The sequence below is a fragment of the Neofelis nebulosa genome, chromosome 1 (genome assembly GCF_028018385.1).
Source record: "Neofelis nebulosa isolate mNeoNeb1 chromosome 1, mNeoNeb1.pri, whole genome shotgun sequence".
Classification (NCBI taxonomy): domain Eukaryota; kingdom Metazoa; phylum Chordata; class Mammalia; order Carnivora; family Felidae; genus Neofelis; species Neofelis nebulosa.
Window position 1 is genome coordinate 215,603,752 of NC_080782.1, and position 23,694 is coordinate 215,627,445.

A 23,694-nucleotide genomic window follows, 5' to 3' on the forward strand; every position below is an offset into this window, starting at 1 on the left:
TTTGTTGGTTAGCATATGAAATGGTGCAGCCATTTTGCAAAAACAGTTGGGCAGTTCCTCAAAGAATTAAACAGAGTTAACATATAACCCAAAAACCCACTACTAGGTATACACCCATGAGAAGTGAAAATACACGTCTACACAAAAACTTGTACGTTACTGTTTATAGCAACATTACTCATAATAGCCAAATAGAAGAAACAACCCAAATAATCATCAATTGATGAATGGAAAAACAAAATGTACAATATCCATACAGTGGACTATTAGTCATCCATTAAAAAGAACAAAGAACGGGGGTGCTGGCTGGCTCAGTCAGGGGAGTATGCAACTCTTCATCTCAGGGTTGTGAGTTTGAGCCCCGTGCTGGGTGTAGAGATTACTTAAAAATAAAATCTTTAAAAAAAAGAATGAAGCACTGATACATGCTGCAACATGAATACCTCTGAAAACATTATGCCTAGTGAAAGAAGCTTGACATAAAAAGCCACATACTATATGATTACATTTATATAAAATGCCCAGAGTAGTCAAGTCCCGAGAGAACATAGGTGAGTGGTTTCCAGGGTCTGAGGATGTGGGGAGTGGGGGGGCAAGGAAAATGACTACTAACAGGTATGGGGTGCTTTTTGTAGAGTAATAAAAACTGTTCTAAATTTGATGGTAGTGATCATTGCACAACTTTGTGTATATACTACAAACAGCCAAATTATGCACTTACTTAAAAGGTGAATTTCATGGTATGTGAATTATATCTCAGTGAAATATTAAAGTAGATAAATCCATAACATGTTTGATTCTGGAAAAAGACCTCCACGTCTAGAGGTTATATTTCTATTCAAACCTGAAACCATGAGATGACCTTTCTGGCTAAAGCTGTAAATATGCCTGACCTAAAACATTTTAGAAAATATTATCCTTTTCTGTGGCTGGAGCCTGATTCTTCACCTGTCTAAAGTGTGCTTCTTTTCTTACCAAAATAGTGGCTTTGTCCATTTATTTACTTATGTGGACATAAAAGAAACTGGCATAACTAAGTCTGCCGTGGCATATTCAAAACTATGAAAATAAATGACAGAATAAAATTCATTTTGATTATTTAATAATCAGCTAAACTTTGTAGCTGAAATAATGAATAATTATCTTCTAAGAAGAACACACTGTTGAGGAAAGGAATATTGGCTTAAAAAAAGGACTTTTTTCCTAATTTCCTAGTGGTTCTCAATTCCAGGACATACTTTTCTTCACTATTCTTTCCTTTTTGTTTGTTTATTCCCTTAGGCCCTTGTTATTTTTCTTCTTTGCAGAGTTTAATGCTTCTAGCCTCAGTTTTGGGTTGGGTAGGTCATAAAATTGATTAGCTTTGAATATCGTAACTACTTAGTAGGAAGCTAACTACTTGTTGAAATAAATTTGAGGTTTTACATATTTAGAGGTAAGATAAATGCTTCACTTTTTTACGTTCAATACTGCTCTTAAATACCTGTGCTTAATATTTTCATACTTACCATTGATACCAACACTGGGATTTCACTTAGTATATCTGTTAATACTTTTAATTGAATATTATTATCTATGCTTTGAGCGTATGGAAGTAGTAACACCGTGACATTCTTGCTAATTCAGCCTTTATTGCAAATTCCTTACAGATTTACTGCCTTATTTGCTATAACATAGGAGGTAATATTTACTTGTTGAAGTATAGAATCACTAGAATGGTAAATGAGAAACTGTCACAAAGAGACTCTTATCTGAGTCTTCATCAGCTGCATTTTTTATGACAACATATGGATCCTGGTTGTAATCACCAATGTTATAGTTTTTGGTTTTGAATAATGAGATTAGACACCGAAAATCATGCTTTGGGGGCAAGGTATCTGAGATTAAGCCTGAAAACAATGCACTGGCTCTTTCTTTATCCTTTTTCTTAACATGTGATCCTGTATGTATTTATTTTTCTGTCCAGGTTTAAGAGCAGGATTAGCTGCCTCAATTGCTGGGAGTTCTATTATCAACAAAATGTTACTGGCAAATATTGATCCTTTTGGTGCAACGCCATTTATTGACCCAGATCCAGATTCCGTGTAAGGAAATACTTTTGTAAATATCTCGTTTTGACTTTTCTTGTTTCTACTTTATACGAACGGTAAAATTGTCAATGCGTTACAAGAAATATGCTTCCCCATATTAAAAGGGTCATCAGGGGCGCCTGGGTGGCTCAGTCAGTTAAGTGTCCGACTTCGGCTCAGGTTATGATCTCGTGGTTCACAAGTTCGAGCCCCGTGTCAGGCTCTGTGCTGACAGCTCGGAGCCTGGAGCCTGTTTCAGATCCTGTGTCTCCCTCTCTCTCTCTCTGAGCCTCTCCCCATTCATGCTCTTTCTCTCTCTCTGTCTCAAAAAATAAATAAATGTTAAAAAAAAAAAAAGGAGGGTCATCAGAAAATTTCAAAAGTTGATAATGATGAGTACATTGATGCATTTGAAACACAGTTGTTTTCAGGATCTGTTCTCGAGGTAGCTCCTGTCTAGCCCATTTCCCTATGGCAAAATGAGGCATACCTGTATTCACTTTTCTCTGGAATATTGTATTATTTATTTCAGGAAGCATCTGGCCCACATTGATCTCTTCCCTTCTTAAAAGTACAGGTGTTTTTTTGTTTGTTTTTTGTTTTGGGTTTTTTTTTTTTTGGCAGTTCAGTATGAACTTTTACTTCTGCATATAATTTTTCTCTTGTTACATCTCATTTCTCTAATGACACTCCTCAAAGATGTCACCATATTTTTTTAATTGAAATTCATGTTAGTTAACATATAGTTTGTCTATTGATAAGAGTACAGCGGATGAGACTTTCTAATGATCAAGAAAGGAGGATTGGCACCTGACTGCAAGACCCTCCCACTTATGTATGTAGTAAAGGGTTCACATAGGAAGTAAAAGAACCAAGGTTTTATTACAAGTTTTAGAAAAGCGTTACTATGATTCTGTCTCTTTTACCCCCTATCCGGATACTTTTACCACATGTACCAAAAATTACACATATGTACTGGGGTTGTACACATGGCATATGAACAGGAAATAATTCCTGCTAAGTTTTACCCTCTTCTGTAAGGAATGGAAACTTAAATGGTTTTAAGTGCTGCTTTGTGTGCAAGTTGTAATTGTTATGAATCTGAAATTGACTCTTATGTACTTTTCCATATTATCACAGAGATGGATATTCAGAAAAATGTGTCATGAACAATTACTTTGGGATTGGATTAGACGCAAAAATTTCATTAGAATTTAATAATAAGAGAGAAGAACACCCTGAAAAATGCAGGTAATTTTGGGTAATAGTTATAATGTTATTACAGGAAGGCAATTTCACTTTAATTTCATTTATTACCTCTTTTGCTTGCTCTGCCTTTAAAGATGAATAAATAACAGCTATTGAAATGTCTGCCAATATTTATTTTCAGGAGCCGAACTAAAAATTTGATGTGGTATGGAGTCCTCGGAACCCGGGAGTTATTACAAAGGTCATATAAGAATTTAGAACAGAGAGTTCAACTTGAGGTAAGTTCATCTTGAAGTAAAGATATTTCATGTTATCTTACTTAGAAAAATAATTTCATTTGGGCAACTCAGTTGGCTTCAATTCCTCTTTGAGTGTTTAAACACTCAGTGGAAGTGATTACCAACTTTTTACTAAGGGAGGGCTAGACCCTGGATATGACCAATACACTTATCATTATCATTGGCTCCTGAAATTTGGATGCTACTGTGGAGTCTTGGTGCCCCGTGAGAAGGTGCAGCCATGAGAGTGCATTTATAGGAGAGCATTTGTAACAGATTCTCACAGATTTTCTCATTTAAGTTTATAAATCTTGACCCAATTCTATGATGGCCTGATGTTTCAGAAATCCCTGAAAAAAACATTTATAGTAAATAGACTCTTTTAATTCAAATGTATATTCGTTCCAATTATTTCTAACAATAGTTAGTAAACTAAAAAGAGATCTTGAGCATTTAAATTTTTCAGTAGTTTTTACTAATTTACATGGGAAACTAAGGACAGCAAAAGTTATTTAATCTCCTCCAATAAGAGGAGAAAGATGGTTGGAGACATGGCTCTGAAAAGTCTACTAACTTCTGTGACTTTTATTTTCTTTCACCCTTGGTCCAGGAGTCATAGTTTATGCCAATATGCATGTCTTTCTTTCTTGTGTCTTTTTATGGCCAGATATTTTAAATTAAGGTATAGCCTACGTACAGAGAAGTATGTAGATTAAACAGAGTGTTATTATTTTAGGTGTTATCTTAATACTGGAATGAGCACTGGCTCATTCATTATCAACTAAATGTTTTAGTAAAGATAAACCCATTATGCCTTCCACCCTAGAACATAACCACATGATCAGCTAGTTTGATTTATCACCGCTTATAAAATTAAGATGGATGTGGGGTGCCTGGGTGGCTCAGTCGGTTAAGGGTCTGACTTCAACCCAGGTCATGATCTCGTGATTCCTGAGTTCGAGCCTGCCTGGCGTCGGGCTCTGTGCTGACAGCTCAGAGCCTGGAGCCCGCTTTGGATTCTGTGTCTCCCTCTCTCTGCCCCTCCCCTGCTCATGCTCTGTCTCCCTCTCTCAAAAATAAATAAGCATTAAAAAATATATTTAAAAATTAAGATGGATGTTACTGGCATTTTTTTCCATTTCCTTTAAGTTAGTGATATGATTTGAACAGCTGTTCTAAAGCACACAGAGCTACCTGTTCAGTTTATTGGATTCAGAAAAAGTTCATTATTCTACTAAATACGTAATGTGTGTTCATTTTAAGAAATACACATTGAGCACCTGCTGTGTACCATGATTGGCCCTTTGGATAGAGTATAGACCTTTGAATGTGTTTTTATGAAAAAGAAAAGAAGGTGTAAAAAATACCTATAGGAATACCATCAAGCATAAAATGTTCTCAGTTATTTAAAATGGTTGAATATGGATTGGAATTGGATTTTCATTTGTTCTAAGGAGTGGAGATGATTTTGATTGGATATTAAAAGGCAATATTATAAAGTTACGTTAATCATCTTTTATTGCAGGAATGATTTAATGACAATATAGCCCCTATTTTAAGAATGACATCTGCAAGCTCTTCTTTTTTAAGGTGAAGGATTGAGAATTGACTTACATGTCACGTATAATTACTCACCAGCCATATGATATTTGTTTCCTGTTTCAGTGGTTATTTAGTTTTCATTTTTGTGATTAATTAGAAGACACAGTAAGTATAAGATACTTCCTGACGTGCATGGTTTTTCTCTCCCTGGCTTTGGTTTTGGCTACTGGAGAAACTCACCCGGAGTTTTGGCCAGCCACTGTTAGTGACAGAGTGCCAGCACAGTGGCAGGAGTTCTGAGAGGGGCTAGATGGGGTGGCTAGGACCCAGACGCCCTCACTCAGCTTGCTTTCAAAAGGATGCTTATAATAAGCACAAAGATGACCATAATACAAGTGAAAATGTAAGTGACTTGAAAAAAAAGAAAAGTACCGCCTGATCCGGGCAGAAAAGTTAATATTTTTAAGGTTCATTTTCTGTAACAACTATAGTAATTTACACCTTAAATTTTTTTTAGTTAAAAAAATAAGATAAAGGTAATGTGTAGGAATATGTTTCTAGGAGAGCAAACATTACCAACACACTTCCCGCCATCACCCTTTGTCTTTGGCATTCTAGTGGCTTCCCAAGTAGTGGTTTTGCTCTTTTTCTCTAACTTCTAAGCTTTTTACCTTACAGTGTGATGGGCAGTATATCCCTCTCCCCAGTCTGCAAGGAATAGCAGTGTTGAACATTCCCAGCTATGCCGGAGGCACCAACTTTTGGGGTGGAACTAAAGAAGATGATGTAAGTATTTCCTTGCGCCTTCTAGATTCTAGAGGCTGCCCGTATTCCTTGGTTCATGGCCTCTTCCAATGTCTCCAAAGCCAACAAAGGCAGGTTGAGTCTCACAGTGCATCATTCTGATCTCTCCTCCTGCCCTTCTCTTCCACTTTGAATGACTTTTGTGATTACGTTGGACCCACTGCATCATCCAGGGTAATCTCCCCTTCTCAAGGTTCCCCCTGTAATCACATCTGCAAAGTCTCTTTGGCCATGTAAAGTAACATTCACTACTTCTGCAGATTTGAACATGGACATTTTTGGGGTAGAAAGGGAGACGTTATTCTGCCTGCCAAAATACCTTTCTGTATTTTTAACTCTACATCTATGTGGCTATTATTTTTATTTTTAGAAATGTTAACAGGGCTCATTTGGCTGTTAACATTTAGGTCTATGTTTGTCGTCCTTTTAGGCTTTCCTGTCAAAAGAGAAAAAAACACAACTTAACAATGTAACGCATATAATAATGTAAATAATGTAACAATTATAAAATTTACATTAGCTGTGAACTTTTTGTCAGCCTGTAACTACTCTTCCACTCTTAAATATCTTAAAGGGAAGAAATCAAGGAGATAAAGGTAAATAAAGCTAATGACTCCTCCTAGGTAATCAGACAGTGTTCTGAGAGCTTCACATTCATTACTGACAATCACGATTTTTATCTAAATTTTACCAGTGAAGAAACTGACACAAAGTTCACACAGGAAGTAGCACAGACAGGATTTAAAACCACGCAGTCTCAATCTACTCCTGAAATAATTGTTGCACTATATGTTAACTAACTTGGATATATATTAAAAAAATAAAATTAAAATTAATAAATTAATTAAAAAAATAAAACCACGCAGTCTGCTAACAAAAATGATAAGAAATCAGGGTACCTGGGTGGCTCAGTCAGTTAGGCCTCTGACTTCAACTCAGGTCATGATCTCACGGTTTGTGAGCTCGAGCCCCATGTCAGGCTCTGTGCTGACAGCTCAGAGCCTGGAGCCTGCTTGGGATTTTGTGTCTCCCTCTCTCTCTATCCCCTGCTCATGCTCTGTCTCTCAAAAATAAATAAACATTGAAAAAAAAATTTTTTAATGACAAGAAATCATCAATGTTTGCAAATTCATGCCCTGATATTTTCAGTTTTAATTTAGATACTGCTTTATGCTGAATAACTTTTTTTTCCGAGGCATAATTGTTTATCATATAGTCAAAGAGAGAATAAAGGGGACAAAGTAAGACAGCCAGAATTTAAATTGTTTGATTAAATTGATTTTGTGGGAATGCATTTAACATCAAAACAAAGTAAGCCTGCATCATTTGTATCCTCTGAGGTGTCTGTTACCATCTTCTCAAATGCCCTAAAAAGTTGTCATATTAATATATAAAGCACATTATACATATTGCTTGTAAACATTGAAGGATTTCCCTTAGAACATGCCAGGTAAACTGGGTATTTTAGGTTTCCTGAAATTACATGCATCATTTTATCAAGACATCTGAGTTATGTGTGAACAGATATTTGATGCATTTTATGCCAAGATGGATTATTTAAAATTTTTTAATGTTTATTTTATTTTTGAGAGAGAGAGAGAAACCGAGCATGAGCAGGGGAGGGGCAGAGCAAGAGGGAGACCCAGAATCCGAAGCAGGCTCCAAGCTCTGAGCTGTCAGCACAGAGCCCTACACGGAGCTCAAAGTCACAAATGGGGAGATCATGACCTGAGCCAAAGTCAGATGCTCAACCAACTGAGCCACCCAGGTCCCCCCAAGATGGATTATTTAGAATAGAATAGTTCGCTGGTTTAAAGAGTGCTTTATGAAGGGCATGAACATTTTATCCATGTGGGTTTTAAATCTTTTGTATTAAGTTTGTTTACATTAAATCATCTACAGTGGGGTTTTTTTTGGGGGGGGTGGTCCTTGGACTATCATTTCCTATTAAAATTGACTTACTTTCCTGCTTACGATTTCTGTAGGTTTTACTATGTATATTGCAGACTTTACATTGCTGATGTGCCACTTCATCGAAACCTTAACCTCATCAGGGGAAATGTAATATAGGTTTTCTTTTCAGATATTTGCTGCACCATCATTTGATGACAAGATCCTGGAAGTCGTTGCAATATTTGATAGCATGCAAATGGCAGTTTCCAGGGTCATTAAACTGCAGCATCATCGAATAGCCCAGGTTGGTTTTCTCTGATCAGACCTGACCTCACTACTCGGGCCACTGGAGAAGCTATTCCAAATGACTCCTACGCTGTCTGTTCATCTATAAAATATGAACTTTCTTGTCGTGTTAGTTGTTACCATGCCGTGGTAAGTGGAAAAATAGACATTCCATTCCACGGAATGGACAAAAAGTCAAGCTTGAATGCCAATTGTCGGTTTCTCAGGATGATTTGTTCTCTAAAATGACTTGTTTTATTTCAGTGCCGTACGGTAAAAATCACTATATTTGGTGATGAGGGAGTCCCAGTGCAGGTAGATGGCGAAGCATGGGTTCAGCCTCCAGGGATTATCAAAATTGTGCACAAAAACAGAGCTCAGATGCTAACAAGGGACAGGGTATGTAAAAAAATATTCTTCTAGATTTTTATCAAGAGTTTTAAAAAATATGCAATTGTTATGAAAAATAGAAACCACGGAAAAATATTTAAATTGTCTCTTAAATCTGACAAGTCATTGTAGTTTTAAATATCAACATTTAATATTTTAAAAAAGTTAATAGACTATATTTTTATTGTTTCTTTTAGGTTTACAGAGAAATTGATCAGAAAATACTGAGAATTCTAAATCTGTTCCCATATACCTCCTTACCTCACGGACATATTGTCCCTTATTATTAACATGTTGTATTAATGTGGTACATTTATTACAGTTGATGAGCCAATATTGATAATTATTAACTAAAGTTCATAGTTTACTCTTCATGCTGTACGTTTTATAGTTTTTGATAAATCTGTAATCACTTGTATCTACCATTATAGTATCCTACAGGATAGTTTCACTATCCTAAAAATTCCCTGTCCTCCACGTGTCATCCACCACTCCCTCCCTTACCTCAACCCTTGGCAACCATCTACCTTTTTACTGCCTCCACAGTTTTGCCTTTTCCAGAATTCATGTTTTAATTAAGGTTACACCCATAACAGATAAGACTGCCAACACCCATCTTATCCATTATGCATGTAAAGATTGAAGCATAAATTGAAGCTGTCTTTTTAAAAACTTTCAGTGATACACTCATTGTCATTGATCACATTACTTATTTGTTCTGATAACACTGGAAAACTTTAAGATACCTTTTTTGTATCTTATGATTTCTTTAATAAGGCTTTAGATTAGGAAAACAGCAATAGTTTCAAAGTCATTCCTGTAACATCTAAATACACACTTATTTGGGTCTCAGAGCTTCAAACTAACAATTCCTTGCAATATTGATTATAAATAGGCTTTTGAAAGCACTCTAAAATCTTGGGAAGATAAACAGAAGTGTGATTCCGGTAAACCGGTTCTTCGAACCCATTTGTACATCCAGCATGCCGTTGACTTGGCAACAGAGGAGGTATCCCAGATGCAGCTATGCTCCCAGGCGGCAGAGGAGCTCATCACTAGGTATGGAGGGCCTGCCGGCTGTGGGCGGGGAGAAATCTAGCCTTGGCAAATGTGCTTTTTTACTTTTGATACATAATTTCAGTTGTTCGGGGGTATCTAAGAGAGATGCATTTACTCCCCTTCCTCATTCGCTGCCTCATTCATGCCTCCTTAAGGACTGCGCTCCTTCATTAGACCCCCGCCAGCACGTACAGGTGCACACCCTGTGTTCTCTGTCGAACAGACCTTGGACTTCCTGAACCCCAGTGGGGAGCTTGCCTAATGTTACCTAACACACAATGCTCTTTCTGTTATTGTTTATTTCCCCAGTTTTACACAATCTTTACACTATACTACTTACTGATATGTTACCTTGTAATTATTAAATGGTTATGGAATGTAGAAAGAAATACAGACATTAATCCTGCTTGCAAGGAGGTTTGGGGGTGTGGGGGTGGGAAGAGTCCGAGAATCGGTTTCCAAAAGACATATCCGGAGATTGGGAGACAGCACAGAAATTAATTTTAGTAGACAAAAAGGGAAAAGATTAAAGAAACAAGCAAAAAACCAAGTTCCATGAATGTAGAACAGATATAAATCACTATGAGCAGGAGTAAACTTCAATGGAGGAAGGGGGGGTGGGCAACCATGGACAAGTTTCTTACCACCTCTTCACCTAAATCTTCTCTACCAAATGGGGATAATAAGAGCTAACTTTGCACGTCTTTGTGAAGGTTTAATGAGACCCACCATGTCTTGTCGCATCATGTCTGGCCGATTTAGTGTTCGGGTAGTGGTAGCTATTATATTCTTCCCACACTTCATCTGGTCACTGATAAAAGTCTTGAAAAAGAAAAGAAGGAAAGCAAAGCTCTTTAAATATTTGTTAGAAACCTAGAATGTACTAGAAGTTGGAGATATAAGAGAAAAGATATGCCTTCCTCCCTATAGCTGGAGACCAACATTCAGAATTAGAATAAAGTATAACTGAAAGATACTAAGTAGCTTAGAAGCAAGGTAAAGGAAAATGAATAGGCAGCTATATGCACAGAACTGCATTATTGTACCTCCCAGCTTCTTATTCACAAAGAGATTAGTTTTAGGGTACTACAAACAACTTCTGTGGACTCCACGTTACAATGGGGTTGTTTTTCTTTCTTTTCCAGGTTGGTGAGGGATAAGTGACAAATAAAATCACTTATATACACAAGATATACATGTCATAATTTGATATATGTATACATTGTAAAATAATTACCATAATCAAGCTAATTAACATATGATGGAAAACAATATGGTGGTTTTTCAAAAAATCAAAAATAGAGCTACAGCATTTTCTTGAAACCAAAATAGACTTCCTATATTATCTCCCTTGAAACCAAATATACTTCCTATATTAACTTCCTGTCAACTAACCAAATAACCTTATCAAAAAAAGGGAAGTGAAGGTTGGCCAGACTTGCTTTTGGTCAACCTAGTTTGGTTCCCCATATATTCACTAGTCTGTTTGTTTAATTTTGTAAAAGATGAAAATCAGGCTCACTCATCTATTTTCAAAACTTATTCATTTAATATTCAGCAAATAATTTTGAGTCTTTGCTACATGCCAACCTCCATATTAAGCCCTGGGGATGACAAAATGGCTGTGTTGTGGTCCCTCTTCTTAATTTGCTGGCAGGGTAGTGGGGAAAAGTGTGGCCAAAGGACTTACACAAGACTCACAGTGGGGCGCTGTGGATGAACAGAGGAGGCCACAAAAGTAAGGGAGGGCTGCCTAGAAGAAGTGATCTCCCAGCCAAGTCTTGGGTGGAGAGTAAGAGAAGGAGCATTCTAAACATGGGAACAAGCCTGGGCAGAGGCCCAGAGGAGTGTGAGTGCATAGTATTTTTAGGAAATCTCAGGAAACCAGGGTGGCATGGTATACGTGAGAGAGTGGGATATGTGGATGGAGAGGTGAAGAAGAGCCAAGTCTTTATCAGAATGTTTCTGGAAGCAATGTGGAGCATTGTCTGCAAGACAGCAAAGCAGGGGCAGGGTGAACACTCTTGGAATGGTCCTGATAGGAAACAGCTGATTGAGGTAATAGAGATGGAAAGAAGAGAGACTTAAGATAGATTAGGATCTAAAATTGCTAAATGGCCTGAATTATGAGACAGGGCGACTCTAAGGTTTCTACCAAATGGCTGGATGGATTATGGAGCCTTTCAAGGAACCATAGGATTCAGGAGGAAAAGGAGATTTGAGAGGGAAAATGACAGGGTCTATGTTGGACTTACAGAATTTAAACTACATTGGAAATTTCTAGATTTAGTAGGCAGTCGAAGTATTCATCTGAAATCGATCTACCTCTTTTCCTTTGTTTGAAAGTTAGAATAACTTTTACCCACCCCTGTCCTTCTGATAAATGTCCCATTCTTCATTTCTCAAGATTATTGGTAGCAATACTGAGACGACATTTGCAAATTCCTTTGTGGCTTGGATATCAATTGTATCATCTTTAAGATTTAAACTCTTTTCCTTTACTTTTGGTTCAACCATACAGGACTAGTCTCTTCTCTTGTGTGTAGCTCGTTCTCCTTGAAGATGCCAGAAACAAAGGATTTGAATAGTTTGGCTGTCTTGCTTATCTGCAAATTTTCCATCATTTTCTAGCAATTGGTGGAACTTTTCCTGCTTTCTCTTCTTTGGCCTGAGTACCCTCCAGGATCCTGTCTGTTCAGGACATTCTTGAAGGTTGAGATTCTAGAGGACTGTGGCACAACAGGCTTTGGAACTGATGGACATAGATTCAAATCCTAGCTCTATTACTTAATTAGCTTTGTATGCGTACTGAATCTCTCCAAGCCTCAAGGTCTCCGTCTATAAAGTAGAGAAAATTCATCACAGCTACCTTTTAACTTGTGAATATTAAATTAGATAATGTCTGTAAAGAATTTTAGCAGTAGATGACAAATACAGCGATGTTCTTCCCTTAACCCATTCTATTTCTTTCTAGTCGAAGCTTCAATGAATAAAAGATTAAGTTTCTGCTCCCGACATTTGGGACCTGTCTCACTTTACAATGATACTTCAAAATGAAGTGTTCTTACATTTTGTTCTTCCAAATAGCACTTCAATATGCTTATCTGTGATGCTCAGCCTAACTTTTCCTATTAAGATTTTTGGTTTAGTATTCTTTGTTACAATGGGGTTTGAAGTTTTTAAATTTACCCTTTGTTATTCGTAATTGAGCACTCATTAAAAAAATTTCCATAATGACTTTTTATTATTATTATTATTATTATTATTATTATTACTTGCCTTAGTGTACCACTTCTGCACTTGAGAAAAATCAGCAGTGCTCAAAGTTTTTTTGGTTCGTCTGCTTTACTTTTGCTTACAGGATCTGTGACGCAGCCACCATCCATTGTCTTTTGGAACAAGAACTGGCCCACGCTGTGAATGCGTGTTCCCACGCACTGAATAAAGCCAACCCACGGTTCCCAGAGGTGAGGAGCTCATGGTAAATTCTTATTCTACGGATTGTTTGGTATTACACATGTATTTCGATGCTATAAAATGTGCCACACCCTTTGAAAAACATTATACATCTATAAGAGTGTCTGCCAGAAGCTTATGGTAAATTTGTGCCCACATTTTTCCTGATTTTTCTTTTCCTGCCATTTTTCCATTCCTGCTCTTAAATTCTCTTCTTCCCACCCCCCCCACCCCCCCACCCCCCCACTCCCCCACCCCCCCACCCCCACACACACTTCACTCTCAGTCATCTGTCACCTTGCCATCTTCCTTCCACTCTTTCTGTTTGGGCTGCTACCATTCCTCCTTGTCTTCTCTTTTACCTTCTCCCCTATACCTTGATGTGGGCACAGGTAGATACTATGTATTTTATTAGCGATGTTTATTCATTGTTGAAGTTGTACACAGAAGCTATTCTCACTTCATTTTGTTCTACTAAACTGGTAATGTTTAATGTAGAGACTACAATTTTTTAACTTCTGTAAACTTTTTAATGTACACATTAATAGTGAATAAAAGGGATACAATATAACTCTCTTGAAATGTGATTCACAGTACAAGACTGTAGGGTACAGAAAACTGATATAGCATCATTTTATTCCTTTTAATTATTGGATGGAAGTCACCTAAATTAATAGATAAGTGCTAAAAAAGCAATCAGGTTGGAACTTCTGAGAGTCAAAGTCAGTGGATAGAACTGACTATGATCTGATAATGCCCCTTTAAGGCATCGTTTCCTTTGACTTAACTTTTTTGTGGGAATATGTGTATGTTGTTGGGAACAGGCACACGTTTGTATGTAGGAGATATGGTCCTGAGTGTATCAGTACAGTCAGAGCATTTGTTTGATTCTGTTCTAAAGGTCAGAAGGAGTAATCATACTAACAAACATGAGTGTGAAGTTATTCAATGACAATACAAATTTGGTAGGTTTTTAAAAACATTTGTGATGTGAATTTCTTGGAAGAATAAAATTTAAGGTATTTGCTGATGATTGAATCCCAATTTAATACAGAACTACTTGTCTTTGATGTGTTGTTGTGTTTTTTTCTAGAGTCTTACAAGAGACACTGCCACTGAAATAGCCATCAATGTGAAGGCACTGTATAATGAAACAGAATCTTTACTAGTTGGCAGGGTTCCTTTGGTAAGGAGGAAACGACTGATAACACAAGAATGATGATCAATGTATGGGCCTCCCTTTCAGTCAGGAGCATGCACTCATCAGATTCTAAGGCAGGATCAGCCTTCTGGCCTCCATCCTTACAGCTTTCTCTGTACCTAGCTTTTGCCTTCAGGAAAGGACATGGCTAAACCAGGGAGTAATGATTCAGGCTAACAGGAGGAGAAGTTTCCCCTCGCATATGCCATCATGTTTTTATGCAGTTCTACTGTCCCGAGTCAGCTTTGATAGATTTGAAACATGATATTTTGAAATGTGATTGGTATGATTTTTAGATTTGCTTAAAGGGCAACCCTTTCTAGACTGGATGTTTCAAGAACTAAATTCAAGAACTAGCCATATCCCTAGATTAACTCAGAGTGGTCCTGGAAATCAAGTTTAGGGCAGGTGTGAAACTAACCACAGTCCATGGACCTCAAGCATAAGTGCTACAGTGCAACTGTTCCACGGACATCCTGTTTGGTTTGCCCAGAGTCTGACCGGTCAGCCTTTCTTCTCTCCCCTTTTTCAAATGTTCTAGAATACTGGGTCTTCTCGTCACCTAGTGTTCACTTGTGGGTTTTCACACGTGCTGTCCTAACTGTGTAGAAAGCCTAAATGTGTTAGCTGTTTTTAACTTCCTTGTAACAATTCTGATTAACTGATCGGTGGTGATCTTAAAACATTTCTCTTGACTAATATTATCTCTTGCTTTGGAAAATATACACCTAAATAAAAGTGGTAGTAAAAGTCATAGTATCTGGCCTAGTGGGAAAATGGGAGGTGTGTCACAGGCTAGCTAGCTAACTAAGTGACTGTGGTTGGAATTTCTGTTTGCTTGGGGTCCAGAAGAGTGTCCTTGGAGCATCTTCTACTCTGAGAAGAGTGAATATATAAAGGTTGAATGGTGTCCATTGCTCTTACCCACCTCCAGAGGAAGCTGAAATATAAGTTCCTTGGGTCACAGGTGGCTGCTGATGCTTTGGCTGTGAAGAAAAACTTTTAGGAGGAAACATTGGGTATCTTTTATGATAAAACCAATGGAACATTTTGCCAATTCTTGGAACTTCTGTCATTAACCAGAGTCTTTTTGCTGCTTTTCTAAAATGTGTCCAATGAAATCCAATGAGCTGTGACTTTGGTCCCAAGTTTAGGTGAAGGACATGTATTTTTTGCCTTATTTGAAACATGATTAAGATAACTTATGATTGACGAGAACTAGAAGCATAAGTTATTCTGTATTTTAGCTCTCTACTCTGAAAGTACCCTCTGAGTGTTAGTTGGTTAATATTTATTAATTATATTATGTTAATATAGAAGGACCACCCACGCAGACTTTTAATTCATCTCAGTCTGCTTCTGTCATTGTCAAATGTGGGTGTTTGGTTTAAAATGTATACCAGTGAGTTTTTCCATAACCTTTGATAACATTGATGTGAAAATACAGTCACTCATATTCGAGATCTACTAAGGTTTACACTTCATTTTGCTTCTTGAATAAATGTATAATACCATTTTATCAATTTTATAAGGCATATATTCTTAGACTCAAAGGAAAATGGTGAATTTTACATGACAAGCTGGAGAATCTCCAAATTTTTATTAACTACTAGAAATGATAGATACCTTGAATAACGGGGGGGGGGGGGGGGTGGAGGGCGGGGGGGGGGGAAGAATGACCATAATAAATAACAGTAACATTTTCTCTGAACTTTAAGTGTAAAATTCTGCAAGGCTATATGTAGATACTCTACAATTTTAAAGTGGTTTATGGAAGTATTGATTAGCTGGAATAGACCTTAGAAATAATCTTTATACTATTTTAGGAAGAAACTAAGACTTAAAATCAGCCAGCCTTCCTTTGGTTGCATAGTAACAAGTAACTAGAATGTAGTCATCTCCCTTCCCGACCTACACATAACAGTGTTTATTTCACCTTTACCATTGAATTTCTACATGCTTTTTAATAACTGTTTCAAATAAGTGGGTAATAGGTGACTGGTTAAATTCTCTATAAAGTTTCCAAAACCCCTTCCAGATTTCAAACCATTTAGCTTTTGCCCTTATTTTGACAACAGCTTTTTGTCATAAATTTTTCTGAGATTCATGGGTACCCCCCCCCCACTTAAACTTATTCTTCTATTTCTCCAGGAGATTTCTGTACCAGCCAGTTCTTATTATGTGACATGTTTTTGACCAAGTTTTAAAATAGCATTATTTGGTTACGTAGTGACCTATGGAAATCAGAAGGATTTCTGCCGCAAATAAGTAGAATAGTGAGATTAGTTACCAGAATGCAGCAGAATGGATGGATGGATGCATGGTTTGGAAGGGAGGGAGAGGAAAGAATTTACATAGGAAACAAACAAACAAAAAAAAACTAACAACACCACCCAAAGTGATACTTTTTTTTTTCTGTGACATTATTAAAGTCACACTGACTACTTATATTGTCTTTGGGAAGTACGGATAAATCAATTCAGATTTTTTTTTTAAATGAGCTCAATATAAAATAATGTGTTCTCTTTTCTATATTCCTTTATATTACCAACAACAATAACCTAGCCTAGTAAGAGTTGAGGATATCTGCTATAAAAATAAAATATGTTTATTCTGTTTGAGATTGGTCACTGAGACTTGTTTTATTTTGTTTTGTTTTTTAACCTGCTGGTAAATAGCACTTAGAATCCCCACATGAAGAGCGGGTATCTAATGCCTTACATTCTGTGGAGGTGGAGTTGCAGAAGTTAACAGAGATTCCTTGGCTTTATTATATCTTACATCCAAACGAAGATGAGGTATGTAAAATCTGGCCTGTTTCTTTGTAAGTGTAGACTTTCTGACAATAGAATTTGAAATCATCTTTTGAAAAAGGGACATTCCAGGGAAAATGAATTCTGGACGCTACTTTCAAATGTGCTGTTCTTGAACAAGCAAGAAAAGGCTTTTCTATGAACAGAGGTATCTTCAGGGAATCAGTACATCTTCGGTAGTACATAACATTGTACACTTTTATTTTAAGAAGTGTTTTGCATTTATTCCTGCATTGTCATTTCAGCAGTGTTTTGCATTTATTCCTGCATTGTCTGTAATATCAGAGTGAGTTGTTCTTCTCTTAACGTCCTGAGAAAATTCTCTTCTTGCTCGACCCGAACAGGAACCCCCCATGGATTGCACCAAGAGAAACAGCAGAAGCACAGTATTTCGTATAGTGCCAAAATTTAAAAAGGAAAAGGTTCAGAAACAGAAGACAGGTTCACAGCCTGGTAGGTGATCCACACTGGAAGGGAAAGTATTACATTATGGAAAAAATAACTTATTAAAGCAGTGTCACCAAGGTGATGAAAATGTTCTGGAACTATTAGTGGTGACCATTGCACATTACAAATGTACTAAATGCTGCTGAATTGTATACCATAAACCGGCTAAAATGGAGAGTTTTGTGTTCATTTTACCATAATAAAGTAAATCATATTATACCCAAGGAAAGTCCAAAAACCAGTAAGAGCCTGTAGTTATGATGCTCACAAGAAAACGAGGTTTGCTTGTACTCTCTTCAGTGGACATCAGTGCATCTGTTTAGATGGTCCTTTGTCTTGCTTAACAATTCAAGGCATCAGTGGATAACTTGTTTCTCGTCAGAGTTCAACATCGAGATTTTCATAAATGAAATATAGAAACTTGCTAAATATATCTTTTAACTTGCTAAGTATATCTTCTACCTAAAGTTACCTGTTCTTTTTCTCCTGTTTCAAAGACTTACTACACCATTTCATCCCCTCAGTAATGACAATCTACTGTGACATTTGCATTCTCAAGCGAAGATTAAACTCTGCCTTTGATGTTGTTTGTCTGGTTCCCTTTCCACCTTCCCCTAGAAATCAACGTTAATGCTGCACTGGTGCTAAAACACCTTCAAGTTCTGTGTATGGGACAGTAGGTGCCTTTCATAATCAAGTCATTTTATAATTCTTCCAAGTTAGCTAACTCCTTTTAAAAAGTGATACATGACCTTATTTTTGACAATCGTAGAGCAGCTATTGAAGGGCATTTTAAAACCAAATAGGGCAAATAAATAAACTTTAATTCAGCTAAGCAACGTTGAATAAAATGTATACAACCATGATTATCTACATTGGAAAATAACAATCCAACGAATCTTAGAAGCATTGACGGCTTTTAGAGGACATTAAAATGATCTAACAACATGTTTGGTGCTGTAATTATCAATAATTATAATTATAAATAGTAATAGAATCAATAAAGGCAATACTTGAAGACAGCAAGACCCAAAACAGAAGTTTGTGTAAAATTCAGTACCCTGTTTCAGATTTCATATTTTAATTAGCGCTTGTAGCTACTTAAATTAAATTAGTGCCATATATGGTCTTAAAGAAATCATCAGAGCTTATTTTGATCTTGTACTATTTATCCTAATCATGAGAAATACATTTTTTATTCCTATTGTGTAGTTTGGGTGCCCAGCAGTGAATGTTTTTGCCTAGTCAGACCTTTGTGTTGATTGATGGTCTGTAACCTGCATGGGGAACAACGAAATTGGAGTTTTGTTGAAACAACACCTTTAACCTTTCCCTTTGCTAGCACTGCCCGCTGTACTCTGTTTTGCATCTTCTTTGGCCAACCTTTGCTTTGTAATGCATTGAGCATGTAGAAATTAAGGGGGTTTTGCTCTTAACTTTGGTAGTTCAAAAATGGGGCACAGAGGAAGTTGCTGCTTGGCTGGATCTGCTCAGTTTGGGAGAGTACAAAGAAATCTTCATCCGTCATGACATCAGAGGGGCTGAACTTTTGCATCTGGAAAGGCGAGATCTTAAGGTATTTCCTTTGTGCTACTCTTCTGCTTTTGAAAATTTCCTGGCAAAACAGAATCCTTTATCCTGCACCTCTTTTGTTATGTGCTTCTAGCTTGGCTTATGTTATGCAAATGTGCAGTAATCTAATATGCATTGTCCTGTGGTTGGAGTTCCTCTGCTTTTTAAACAAGAATGTCAGCAATATTTTCCTATCAAAAATCATTCTCTGATTATTGTAGCTAAAGCTTAGCATGAAGTTAGTAATTTTCCTCTGCATCCATTCATATGGCTGTTCCTGTGCTAATATTTCCAAATGGCTCATGTTTCCATCAGCTCACTTTATTGAGTCGGCATGAAAGGTGGTAATTGTTGCTGAAGACAACTTAAAAATCTAACCAAAGGTTAACAACTAAAAATCAATTCAAAATACCAGTAACGAAGTCTCCTAATATATGGAACTAAATAAGGGACTCACAGCAGTGGCTACTTACAGTCCTATGATTTTGTTGTGTTTCTGATTGCCCTTTCAGAAGTCACGTGAACAACTAGACCAGTAAATTCAAATGCCCTTCCCATGATTTACTGTTAAAATTGTATTATGCTCAAAAATAAATGTATTATTTTCTTTAGTAAATGAAGTAAAAATTATGCTTTACTCTTGCTGGAATGCAGCAAGACAAATTTCTTTGTCATTTATGACCAGAAAGAATATCATTAATTAGCGGTAAGCAGTGGTTCTCTTGGATTTTTCGGGTGGAGACTGCCAGTGGCCAAAAGTAGAGTATTCTCTCTTAAGGTTGGGAGTAGAATTTTGTCATCTTATATTTTCTTACCAAACGCTGCCATTTTAAAATTCCAAGATTGAGTAATAAGAAAATGACAAAGCCTTTGATATATTTTGGAGTGATCCTTTTCCAGTAGGCCAGGTTCTGATTCTCATGGAATTATGGTACAGTAAATTCCTAACAAATTTGTGAACTGTTGTGCCTTTATCTATAAATACGTTAGCAGAGATCTTTGAACAATGTATGGGTAATCTGTAGGATTTTATAAAGCAGAGTCATACAGTTTTAGCACATTAAAAGTGGACACCATTTATATGTAAATGTTTTTAACCAGAATAATAATAAAGAAGTAGATTAATTAATTATCACAGTTGAGAGTCCCAAATCTGGAAAAAAGCAAAATATACAGTGCTAAAGTTCATAGAGTAAAGGTTGGCTTCAAAACGTGGAATGAGTGCACAAAAAAATAAATGTAAATTTATTTTTACATCATTGTATCTAAGGATAGCTTCTCATATCCTTGGCAGGCAGCAGTATTTATTGACTAGCTACTGATTGATATACTATGCCAGTCTCTCTTTACATTTCATTTGCCATGAGTAAGCGTATATTAAAGGAAAAGACTGTATGTGTATGTATATATAAATATATCTCTGTATGTTATATATATGTATATGCACCTATAAGCATACAAATAGACACACACATACACAGTGAGCAAAGCAAATATTTGCAGAATGAAGAAACAAAGCTCATACGTATGCAAAGTCAAAGTTAGAGTGATAGGACTTGGCTAGAAAAAAGTAAGAGTCAAAAGGAAATGGTTAAGAATTATTTTAGTAAATTTTCTCTTTAGCTTTTCATGGGACTTTTTGTTCTACTTTGTTTTTATTATTTTTTAAATTTTGTTTAATGTTTATTCATTTTTGAGAGACAGAGCATGAGTGGGGAGGGGCAGAAAGCGAGGGAGACACAGAATCTGAAACAGGCTCCAGGCTCTGAGCTGTCAGCACAGAGCCCAACGCGGGGCTCGAAGTCACGGACCGTGCGGTCATGACCTGAGCTGAAGTCAGACACTTAACTGACTTGGCTACCCAAGCACCCCTACTTTGTTTTTATTTTTAATACAAACTACATTCTTTCCCTTATAACTTGTCTTTTGGAAATCTGTATTGACACTGTCCTCTTTAACTCTTTCGGTTCTAAAACACGGTCTGAGGGAATGAAAAAGGAAAATAATTTTACGGAAAGAACCAGCTGTCGGACAAAGCCTTCATGAAGGTAGAAGATGAGCTCCCCTTGCTCTCTGGGTGTAGCTGTAAGAGGGAGCAGACTTTTTGGCATAAAGTCTACCAATGTTGGTAAAGGATTACCTACTCCCTGGGTAATCTTACCCATTTCCATTGCTTCAGGTATGGTCCATGAACATGGCAGTGGCTCACAGGGTTGGATTTCCAGCCCTGACCTCATTTGAGAGCTCTAGGATTATATCACCACCTCTACTTGAAACTTGCCTATCACACAGGGGTGTCAGTCTTCACGTGTCAAAAACCAAACCTCTATTCTGCTGTCCCACTCCAGCCCTGCCCCTCCTCGCTACCCCTCCTTACCTGGCTAACTCCTGCTCAGATCTTGGCTCAAGTGTTACTTTCTTATTAGCAAGACCACTAGAGATAGCAATGTGACCCTGTAAAGGTGGGAAAGGAAAAATATTTCTAAGGTGCTTTAGCAGACAAATAAACTGATTACGTTATTTCACCTCCAGGAAGACAGTAGGCAAAAGTGAGGGACACCAAAGAAAATGATAAAGATGCAGTGGTTTTGTTTGTGTGGTTGGTTTTTGTTTTTTTCCATTTGGAAAGTTGCATATGTGTGGCTACAAAGGTAACTGAATGTCTACAAAGTATGTTTTTGCCAAATCAGGCCTATTCATCCAAAGAAAGAAAAGACCACTAATAAAGAATATGAAAAAATAAGAAAGGTGTAACAGATGTCATGGCATAACTTTATCACAGCCTAACTCCTAGAAGACATGAGAGTATTGAACTCAAAATAAAGAAAATACAGCTAGGAGTTAGTGTAACTCAATGGAAAACATTCATCTCATTACACCAAATTGGTAATTCTGAGTAGAGTCTGCCTCTCCCAGAGAAGTTTTTATTCTCAAGAATACAATGTGCATATGGCCTGAAATAAAATATTTAATATTAAGTGTATTTATTAATCAGATAATTACGTTAACAAAGCAGAAAGAATATTTAAATATCCCACTCAAATAAAAGAATCTAAATGCAACTGTAAATGCATTTATATCTCAAATTTAGGTAGCAGGAGCAGCTATCTTTCTTTAGGTTTTGGTCTTGCTTTTGAGTTTGCTATTTTATTTATTTATTTTTTAATTTTTTTTTTTAACGTTTATTTATTTTTGAGACAGAGAGAGACAGAGCATGAACAGGGGAGGGGCAGAGAGAGAGGGAGACACAGAATCAGAAGTAGGCTCCAGGCTCTGAGCCATCAGCCCAGAGCCCGACATGGGGCTCGAACTCACGGACCGTGAGATTGTGACCTGAGCTGAAGTCGGACCCTTAACCGACTGAGCCACCCAGGCGCCCCTTGAGTTTGCTATTTTAGCACACACTTCCTTAAGACTGGTTATGAATGACCCAGTGTTGGGGCACCTGGGTGGCTCAGTCGGCTAGGTGTCCGACTTCGGCTCAGGTCATGATCTCATAGTTCGTGAGTTCGAGCCCTCCACTGGGCTCTGTGCTGACAGTGCAGAGCCTGGAGCCTGCTTCAGATTCTGGGTCTCCCTCTCTCTCTCTGCCCCTCCCCACCCCTGCTCACACTCTGACTTTCTCTCTCTCTCAAAAATAGACACTAAAAAAAATAAAAATAAAAAAGAATGACCTGGTGTCATATGAGAAAATATTTTTCAGGGTCAGTTACATATTGTAGAAGCATGACCTAGAAATGATCTCAGGCTGGAAAAGAGTACTTGCTGTAGAAAAAGTATTTTCTAGAAAGATTCAAAATTGTCAGAAAAAAAAAAGTGTCAGTAGCATTACTGCTATAGAATTCAAAGAGCCCAGAAAGTGTGTGGAAGAGAGAGCACATGTGTGCACGCACTTCAGATACTCTGATCTATTTCATTTAAAGCTTAAAAATAAATAATGCTCTTAGCCTACAAAATAGAATGGATATTTGGAATCTTTATCTTCTCAGACACATGATTTTGTGGTACCTCATAATCCTGTTTTCGATGCTACTTTGGAAGCCATCTTTTTGCTAATTTTCAAATATACCAAACCCTCTGTTTTATACAGAATTTGTTTGACTTCACCTGTTAGCAAATTGATCATACCCATTATACTTAAATTAACTATGGCGGTGGGTGATGGCGGCTGATTGGCTCAGTCGGTTTAGCATCCAACTCTTGATTTCGGCTCAGGTCATCATGATCTCAAGTTTCTTGAGTTCGAGCCCCACATCGGGCTCTGTGCTGACAGTGAGGGACCTGCTTGGGATTCTCTCTCCCTCTCTCTGTGCCCCTCCCCTGCTTGCTCTCTGTCTCTCTCTCTGTCTCTCTCTCTCTCTCTCTCTCTCTCTGTCTCTCTCAAAATAAATAAACATTTTTTTAATAAAAAAAAATAAAAGCTAATTAAACAAAAAAGAAATTACAGGGTTTGGAGGCCTTGACGCTTTCTTTTAGTTTTTCAGGTAGTGAGCATCATGGCTGTCTTGTGTGCATCTCCTTCCTTCCTGCAACAAGTATTTCTTTGCCAGGTGCCTGCTGTGTGCTGCACACTCTGGAACCATCCTCCACTTCTGAAAGCTAAATATTGAATTCTTGGCTCTTTATAGAAAGACAGTTCTGTAAGAAACAAGGAGAGTTCTGAGGCAAAGGAGCCA

At 37.3% G+C, this 23,694-nt stretch overlaps 1 protein-coding gene across 6 annotated transcripts in view; it reads left to right on the plus strand.

Annotated features, from left to right (window-relative positions):
• The window catches only part of DGKH (diacylglycerol kinase eta), a 184,115-nt gene that overhangs the window by 146,837 nt on the left and 13,584 nt on the right, over nt 1-23,694 (plus strand). For 4 of the 6 annotated variants that reach the window (XM_058684159.1, XM_058684169.1, XM_058684192.1 and 1 more), the window contains 12 exons: nt 1,967-2,084; nt 3,210-3,320; nt 3,460-3,556; nt 5,777-5,884; nt 7,986-8,099; nt 8,345-8,479; nt 9,366-9,529; nt 12,891-12,996; nt 14,079-14,171; nt 16,865-16,984; nt 17,344-17,452; nt 18,892-19,022. In XM_058684159.1, coding sequence (XP_058540142.1) covers nt 1,967-2,084; nt 3,210-3,320; nt 3,460-3,556; nt 5,777-5,884; nt 7,986-8,099; nt 8,345-8,479; nt 9,366-9,529; nt 12,891-12,996; nt 14,079-14,171; nt 16,865-16,984; nt 17,344-17,452; nt 18,892-19,022 — 1,406 coding nt within the window. The remainder of the gene's footprint in view (nt 1-1,966; nt 2,085-3,209; nt 3,321-3,459; nt 3,557-5,776; nt 5,885-7,985; nt 8,100-8,344; nt 8,480-9,365; nt 9,530-12,890; nt 12,997-14,078; nt 14,172-16,864; nt 16,985-17,343; nt 17,453-18,891; nt 19,023-23,694) is intronic. The other 2 variants (XM_058684185.1, XM_058684178.1) reach the window with 2 other exon arrangements.